This window comes from Triticum urartu, chromosome 6A (assembly GCF_056163025.1).
Source record: "Triticum urartu cultivar PI428250 chromosome 6A, HENAU_Tu73, whole genome shotgun sequence".
Lineage (NCBI taxonomy): Eukaryota > Viridiplantae > Streptophyta > Magnoliopsida > Poales > Poaceae > Triticum > Triticum urartu.
In genome coordinates, this window is record NC_141878.1 from 520,526,869 (window position 1) to 520,536,144 (window position 9,276).

General features: G+C 45.8%; 1 protein-coding gene across 1 annotated transcript; it reads left to right on the plus strand.

Annotated features, from left to right (window-relative positions):
• Window positions 1–5,401: 5,401 nt before the first annotated feature.
• LOC125514609 (F-box/kelch-repeat protein At1g74510) lies at window positions 5,402–9,031 on the plus strand. Its single transcript, XM_048679944.2, has 2 exons — window positions 5,402–5,821; window positions 7,213–9,031. Exon 2 carries the CDS (start codon window positions 7,293–7,295, stop codon window positions 8,568–8,570), a length of 1,278 nt encoding a protein of 425 aa, XP_048535901.1. The 5' UTR covers window positions 5,402–5,821; window positions 7,213–7,292; the 3' UTR covers window positions 8,571–9,031.
• Window positions 9,032–9,276: the final 245 nt, after the last annotated feature.

Genomic DNA, 9,276 nt, shown 5'->3' on the forward strand with positions numbered 1-9,276 from the left:
AGCATATGAAGTGGTGATTCTGGGAGAAGCTGAGGAGGGGGGCGATTCTTGTAGAATGGCCCAAAAGAACTGGCCCTTAATCTGGACCCTTCCGGAGCATTAATTAGCAACCATGTGCATGCAGTACGTCCCTACGTATCTCCTAATGTAATATCCCTATCACAAATCATTTTTTAGTTTTGATTTGGAAATTTGTGAGCTTAGTACATGCGTATAGCATCATGAATATCAAAGTTTAAGATGTACTACCTTCGTCTCAAAATATAAGGTGTTTTTATAGGCTATAGTTCTAATTATTACTTGACAATGTTAGTTTAAGATGTAATTATGCTAGCCTATAGCTAGTACAACAAAACTACACACAAGAGATGTATCTGAGTAGGTAGCGCATACGACATGAAACACACACGCTAGTTTTGGTACAGGTTGCACTCTTTGTAGCGAATTCGAATATACCCATTGACCGAAACTAATTTCATTAGTTAAATCAATCTGAATTCTTCAATCATCAAGGTCTGATTATTCTTGTCTCTCAATTTCCACAAGTCAGAATTGACAAATGGCATACTCAAATTAACAATTGACGCACACCCAATTTGTTCTCCTCCCAATCATATAATGTTGGTCAAAGAGAAAACAAACCAAAATATGAAATCCTACTGTCCTTTAGACAAGTATTTTTCTGTTCCGGTTACACGGTCAACCTGTTTGGCCGGCACGGACTTCCGCAAGCTGTCTTCGATGTGAAAGAAAATAGTACTCCACAATCTCAAGGACTGTTGATATTCTTTCATGCTAAATAAAATACGTTCATGCAACATATATTCTTTGGGAAATGGACCAGCTCATGACATATTTTATTTAATTAGATGTCAAACAAACAGTTGTGGAGATCACGATGATGAGATTTTCATTTTGGTGGTTGATTAATCATTTTGTGCATCCTTTAGTATGTCCGCATCAAAAGCCAAATGACCCATGGACGCCTACTTTCCTCGTCGGCTTTTCTGAAATTACAAAGGGGTTTCCATCAATCGCAGTTCTTAACTTATTTTATGTTTCTGTTCGAGTAAGTCGTGGGTCACCATAGTACCGTACACAATTATATAAAAAAAGATGAAAGCTAGCAACTCTTCGCCTAGATTGATTGTGACATTTGCATATTGGAGGGTTAACTCATGCATTTAGATGGTTACATTCCTTCTGACGCGATCTAAGACAATGTCTTATGTTTATCATCTTTTGTCTTAGCCGATACACCGATACCAAACCATCTTTTGCACATTTTTTTCGCAGGACCTTCTGCACTTAACTCGGATCAATTATATATGGAAGCGCCTAGAGCTCAATAGTCACAATGAAAAATAATAATAAAAGAAACAACTATAAAGCAAAAAAAACTCAGCATGATTCTTCGCGCATAGTCTGACCATTGTAGCATTGATCGAGTTTGTTCGAAAACTCAAGGTTATGGAGCACAATTTTTTTTCAACGTCCCCCAATGTCAAAATGACACAAAAAATTGCATGTGCCTATAAACTTAACATATTTGGTGGCAACAAAATCATTTTGTTTTTTGTTTGCTATTTTTGATTCAATGTTCATCATGCAACAGATGAGCTCGGGAACAGCCAGGAATAACCGAGAAAATATAGTTGTAACATGTGCTCCATATTCATTAGAAGCGCGTGGTCACCCCATCCCCGTCCCCCAAATCTCCCCGAAGGAAGGACACCCGTATTTATCATGAACTGCCAAAATTGCCCCACATTTCGTGCATCGACCATAACTACTATTTGCCTCACCCCTCCGCCTTCCCCTTACCACTTTCCGACGTTCCCATGTTTTCTGCTTTGTCGATCGATGAGGAGACTGGACATGCATTGGAGAGAGAGAGAGAGAGAGAGAGAAAGAGAGAGAGATTGAGAGAGAGAGAGAGAGAGAGAGAGAGAGAGATGACTAGCGTGGCGTCGGCTGCGGAAGCAAGAGCACCCACGTCATTGCGACCGGGAAGACAATGGTTTTGGCATGCGCTTAGTTAAGGGTAAAATGGGCCAGGTTTTGATATTTCCTTCTTTTATTGGTCTTTGAGATGCAAATTCTTTGGCTGTTTTTTGGATACAGAGGGGTAAGGATGCATCCTTGGGTTGGTAGGTAGGCACCATGTTTGTCATACCAGAAAAAAATAGATATGTATCATACGAGGAAGTACCCGGTGAAACCAAGTTACAATGAAAACTTTGTGAAAATCACATTTAAAAGATCACCATAATTCTGAAACTAGTACAACATGTTTCAACAATTAAGTCCTATAAACAAATTATGCATGGATGTTATTGCACGGTTTATCACTGTCCATTGTTAAATTTGGTTTTTCTTTTTCATACAACTCTAGTGAATTTGAATTTGAACTTTAAATTTTACAAGCCTGCATGACATCACCTCTCAAACATACTTGATTTCTTCAGAAGCTTTAATCATTAAAACATAGCCTTCGTTAGTTTCATCGTAACTTTGTTCCCGCCGATGCCCCTCATGTATTATGGACGTACTATGGCGAAAATAGTAGTCAGCCGCATTTTTCTGCCTTATTACACCTTGCCAACACATATGATATCTTATTGGTAATTTCAAGCGCTAGGAGAAACAAATAGAGCTAGTGCAGCCTCCTTTGATTCATGGGAATTTTGCAGGAATAGTAAAGGATAGAAACTTTGTAGGAAAAATTCCTTTGAAGCTCTTTGGTTTGTAGGGATAGTTTTCTATTCCTATGCAAGATAGGGACCAATCCTTCACATTTCAAAGAAAAAATAACATTAGCCTAGACTCAATGAAAAAAAATCCCTATCATATGCATCAAATGGCATTTCTTTTTCTATAGAAATTAAGTTACATGTCATCTCACTTCCTATGATTTATTTTATTTCTATACTATTTCTATCCTATGAATTAAAGGAGGCCTGCATATAAATCCTCTAGTCGCCCTGTTTGGTTCGGCTGTGGATTTCTAAAAACAGCTGTGAAAAATCTGATGTGGAAAAACAGCTGTAAACAATCTGATGTGAAAAAGATGTAGATCATTTGGCAAACCAGCCGATACAGCTTTTTCAGATTTTGGCCGGCAGCGGAATCAGATTTTGGAAAGCACGTCCTGGACTGCTTTCGCTTTTGGTTCATATTTTGGCAGCGGATTTTTAAAATCGGATTCTACTGGGTTCGTCTTTTGATTCAGATTCTGCTGCGCGGCAGTGGAATCCGTCGATAAAAGCTGAACCGACAGGTGTGATCAACTATCGGCTGCGAGTGCAAACGGCGGAATTCTGTTCCAACTATGTGTAATTCTGTTCCAACTATCCGTGTCTTCTCATTTTCGGATCGATGCTCGCTTTCACTCACAGTAAGGAAGAAGCGTTCCTGTCAATGGACAGAAGGTTTGGATAACCAGTGGCGAGCGGCCGGAGAGGACGATCTACGCCTAAATAAGAGACGTGTTTGGACCAGGGACTGAACCGTACCGGAAAAGACCGGTAGACGTACACTGCTAGGTTCCTTCACGACAAACACTGGCCGCTGCAACTTGCAAGGCTCGCAGCTCCTGACACGGCGACACGTGCCGGCCCGGTGCACCACGGGAGGGACGTTTGACGTGCATGGGTTTGATCCAGTCCCGCACTGTTACAAGACGAGGACCGTGGCACGGTTGTTTCTTCAGACTGCCTCAGCTACTCTCGCACGTAGCGTCCGACACGTCAATCGATCGGGCAATACAAGAGCGTGTGGAAACTGGACACGTAGGCGCCGAGCCTGTTTTTCGACAGCGAGTATGAACTTGTGTCAAATCGGAAGAAGGGGCAAAAACTACCGTCTCCCGCTTATCAAAGCATTTACGTTACTTGTAGCCGCGTTTTCTATGGAGTATATAGTACTCTCACGTGCGACCGTTTGTGGTAGCGATCGACGCCATTAGCAGCTGTTACAGTTTTCAACGCCATTGGCAAGCGCCCACGAGCAATTTGGTCAGAAGGAATTGGCGGTGTTCCACGTACATGTGTGCGCGCGCCAGCTCGCTCGTCTCACATGACGGTCAGCAACAAAATACTGACTGTACCCGTACTTTGTACGGGCGACAATACCTAATGTTTAACTTATCTCCTAATACTGGGATGATTAAACTGGCAGGGCTGTAACAAGGCGATCCACCGTCTCCTACCTCAATCCTCACGCAGTATGCTCGTTTCGCACGAAGGTCGGTAATACCTAAAGTTTACCTCGTCTCCAAACGAGATGATTAGACTGCATCCAAAAGTTTTCCTTGCATCCAACAAAGTACCGACGGTGGACGTATTTTCTACCGATGATATGATATGATTATGATTAGAAAATACAGCGGTCTCGGGCGTGCGTCTACGCGCGTGGATACGCTACGCCGCCGGCCCGTTGAACCGATCGGTGGAGCAATTGACCGACCGAAACCGTTGCCGTCCAGACTAATTAAAAACAACTGCGAAGTGGAGAGAAAGTACAGGCCGTTCCAAATGGTGCAGCTCAGGGCTACGCGCAGAAAATGAGCCCCGGATCGCGACGTCGTTCGCCGCTAAAATAAGCCGCGCTGTGCAATCAGGAGCCTCGTCAGTCCCAAAGAGAAGGACGAACAATTTTTTTTTTTAAAAAGTGATGAGTGTTAGAGAGAGAAAGGAAGGGCGGCCTGGATCCAGCTACAGTCAGGGTCCAACAACCGTCAGAGGCCGTGCGTGCGTGCGTGCGTCCTTGAGTATCATCCTGGCCATGCGTGCCGTCCTTCTTCCCCCCCTGCCGTTGCAGCGGCATGCCAGCAGCGTGCGGCGACGAGACAAACAAAGATAAGATAACCACTCCCAGCATTGCACTGGTAATGAAAAATGTTTCGGTTTCAGCCGGCGGTGGTAGTAGTAATTATATTATTACTGGTGGTAACAGCCGGCGGGTCAGGTCAATTGGAGATGTGCCGAGGAAGGCAGAGCAGAAGCGTAGTACGTACGAACGACAAGCGGGACAGCACGGACGGGCGGGCGGGGGCTCCTCGCTCGCTCCGGTTACCGCGTCCTGGCGTGACGGAGACCCCCAGCCCGTCGCCGCCCCCAGTGGTAGGAGTACTACAGAGAGAATAGAAAAACTGCAAAGCTCCACCGATCCGGCTCCGTTTCCCCCCTTTTCCACGTGAGGCGCACGCACGTCCCGTCTCGTCCCGCCTCGCCCCGCCCAATCAATCATCCGCGCCGGGCGAGACCGACCGAGTGAAAAAGTCCGTGCGGGACGAGACGCCGCCGGCCCGGCCCGGCCCGCCCCCCGCCCTCGCCGTAAATATAAAAGTCGTAGCCCCCTCCCCCTCCCCCTCCTCACGCACCGCACCACCACCCTCCCCGTCCCGTTCCGTTCGGTTCGGTCCGTATAACCGCGCCCCCTGCATCTCCTCTCGCCCCGCCCCCGCCCCCGCACCGCGTCTCGCCCATAACTACTCCTCCGCATCGCTGTTTTTTCCTCCCCTCTCCGCCCTCCCCTCCCCTCTCTCTCCTCGAGCCGCATCCCACCCGCCTGCCCGGGGGGTCCTGCAGCGGCCGCCAATCCCGCCCCATCCAATATCCCCGCCCGGCCCCTCCGCCGCCCTGATCTCGTCGCCGTCCGAGGTGCCGGGGCCGACCGCGCTCCGGGTGCCCCAGTGCCCTCCCTCGCCGGCGTTCGTCTCCGTCGCCCGGTTCCGCCCGCCCGCCCGCTGCGGCCGCGTCGGCGACCTGCGACGGTGGCGCGGGAACAGCACGCGCGTCGGCGATGGCCACGGCCTGAGGTGCGATTCCTGCCCGCCCCACCCGCCGGCGGCGTGCTCTGCTTTGTACCCGGCCCTTATATTGTTTATAATACTGTTTGTTGCCCCAAATACGGTTGTATTATTTTCTCTCCGTCGGTTTTTTCACGATTCTGTTTCTATCCTTGTAATGGCCGGTGACGAATAGCCGGTAGGATTGGCGGTCATTGGTTAGCGCTGCCCAAAGCGAGTTTCAGTGGATCGACGACATCGGTGGCGACAAAACCGATCAGATTTGCGCTAGTGCTATTTACAGTTGGCGTTAGTTTTTAATCCAGCGCGCTTTTTGCTACGCAACTACTAGATCTTATTAACTGCTCAATACCCTTGTAAGCTATGGATATCCCTATCATACCGATAATTTTGCATATGCTCGCCACCTCGCTGCTGTACCGAATTGTAGACGCTCTTAAACGAATTCAACAATGATCCACAAGCTGTGCATATCTGTTACTCCTTTTCAAAAAAAATATGTTTATGTACTTGTGACACCATTTCTTATGGTTCACCTGCAAGAAACACACAAATAGATATGACGGTCGTTAGCCCAGATGTAATTTATTTTCCAGAATGATTTTCTAGATTTGTTTGTCCTTCTCTCTGTTGGTATCGTGGAATGGTCTCAGGGTGAATAGATGGGGCCTGTTGTGTTGGGTTTTGCCAATTTTCGGAGGACTGATGCTTTACTAGTTCCGGGTTATATTTGTTTTGTGTAAGACTGGAATCGTTCTGCTTATTCGCCTATGTATGTTGAAGGGGTCATTTTAGATATTTGCGGGTTATGAGACTTTTCTCGACAAAATAAAAAAATCTGCTGGTATGGTGGACTGAGTTAGATTTTGGGTCGAATCCATTCTCCGATGACAAGGTACAATGACATGTTACTGATACATCCTTGCAGGTTGTAGCCTTTAGTTATTAATTATTTAGGTCAATATGTACTCAACATGTTTAGTTTGATATCATATACTTGAGATTGTCTTTTACTCAATGGGTGTTAAATTTGGATTTAGTTTGATATTATAGCCATGTTATTCGTATGAGTACTCAGTAATCTTCTGTTTATTCCCTGCTGTTTTGTTATTCTGTATTCACGATGGACCATTTTGCCAAACTTCTAATGTTCATCTGCATTTGTAGTCTGGTAAGGTTATTTTGTTGGTTTGGAAACATATATTCATATGCGACCTTTTTTGATTGATTGAGCTAAGTGATGTTTGTGGAGTTCTCTTGCAAGTTTGTTTTTTATGTACACAAATGCAAATTTGCTGATATACATGGATGCCACTTTCAGTTATACCTGAATTTTCATTTCTAGAATAGTACTCTTATCCGAGTAGAATTCCTGCTGACATAACTTTGATCTGTTGCAGATTGAGGATGCGTACAGAGGGGTTGGAGTCTTGCCGATAGGTTCCCTCCCTGTTGAAATATTGTTGTAGATTCTGACGGAATGTTGGAGGGTCAATCTTGCCTGATCTCGAGGTCACTGCCCAGCTCCTGCGAACAGGAATCCAGATTAGCTTATATGACTTACCACCTCCTTGAGATCACAAGGACTAAGCGCCCATCTGGGGTTCTGGCTATTGAACAGGATGGAATTGCTGTGGCGGCAGTGCTGGCAAAGCGGCCTAAGTCTGAGGATAGCCATGATGCTGTGCCGGTAGACTGTCAAGGTGGTAATCAGGGCTATTCTGATTCAAGCACACTGATAAGTTCTATTGGCAGAGATAATTCAATCAATTGTCTAGCCCGCTGCTCTCGGTCTGATTATGGCTCCATTGCATCACTGAGCCGGAACTTCCGTTCCCTTGTCCGTGATGGTGGTCTGTACAGAGAAAGGCGGAGGTTAGGGATTGCAGAACACTGGGTGTATTTCTCCTGCAATGTGCAGGAGTGGGAGGCATATGACCCATACCGTGAACGGTGGATGACGCTCCCAAGGATGCCACCTAATGAGTGTTTCATGTGCTCAGACAAGGAGTCACTAGCTGTCGGCACTGAACTTCTGGTGTTTGGCAAGGAGATTCTATCACATATTGTTCTTAGCTATAGCATCCTGACCAACTCATGGTCAAGAGGCGTTGAAATGAATGCCCCTAGATGTTTGTTTGGTTCGGCTAGTTTTGGAGAGAAGGCAATTATAGCTGGTGGCATGGATTGTTTTGGGAATGTGCTTAGTTCTGCTGAGCTGTACAACTCTGAAACTAAAAGTTGGATTACACTTCCGAGCATGAACAAGCGTAGGAGAATGTGTTCTGGAGTCTTCATGGATGGCAAATTTTATGTTATTGGTGGAATGGCCAGTAACACGGAGGTGCTGACATGCGGAGAAGAGTATGATTTAGAGAAGGGTACCTGGAGGTTGATAGAGAACATGTCAGAGGGGCTCAATGGTGCCAGTGGTGCTCCTCCCCTTGTTGCTGTAGTTGACAATGAGCTATATGCGGCTCAATATGCAGGAAAACTAGTAAGGAAGTATAATAAAAGTGACAACACATGGACAACTCTTGGGGAGTTACCAGAGCGCCCAGAAGCTGTGAATGGCTGGGGCATTGCATTCCGAGGATGCGGAGAGCGGCTCCTGGTGATTGGTGGACCAAGAGTGCTGGGCGGCGGGATGATTGAACTCCATTCGTGGATCCCAAGGGAGGGCCCCTTGCAATGGAACATGATCGGAAGCAAACCTTCTGGCAACTTTGTTTATAACTGTGCTGTCATGGGGTGCTGATTTCTGCGCCACCACCCACCCGTCGAACATACTTGTCAACAAGAAAGATTTGTGATATTGGTTTCGCAAATGCGCATAAAAGCACTGATTCTGCCTGATTGGTAATCTCTGCCTTCTTCTTTTTTTCCTTCTCCTCTGGACATTTCAGATTTTACTCCGATGTTCCATAGAGTAGTCAGTCACATCCTTCCTTGTATTCGTTAACAGTTACACTGTTGGGTCTCTGTTTTCCGTGCATTTGGTTTCCAGTTGGGAATTTGTACCTGGTCTGGTCCGTATACTCTGTCGAACTGAGAATTTCCTGAGATGGATGCATCTAGGTGACAAACTGTAATTGATGTAGCCTTGCATCTGGACAAAATTGTATTGGACTCTGAATTGTCCCAGCTTCATAGTGCCCCTGTGCAAAATGCCTGTTAACAAAAACAACACTAGTTATAAATGTATCGTGACATGGTTTACATTTCCTTGGACTGCTTGTTGACATATTCAAGAACCAATCGTACATACATTTGCAAAACATTCAACCTGGCGCTGCTTCATCGTTACGTAATATGCTTTGTCGACACCATAACCACCCACATGTAACTTTACACTACTGCTTGCGCTTTTGCCCGAATCCTGGTGCCAAGTCAAAACGACATTGGGCATAATTAAAGTTCCTTGAAGGATGCTCAACCATTTCAGATGAAACATCAAGACACAC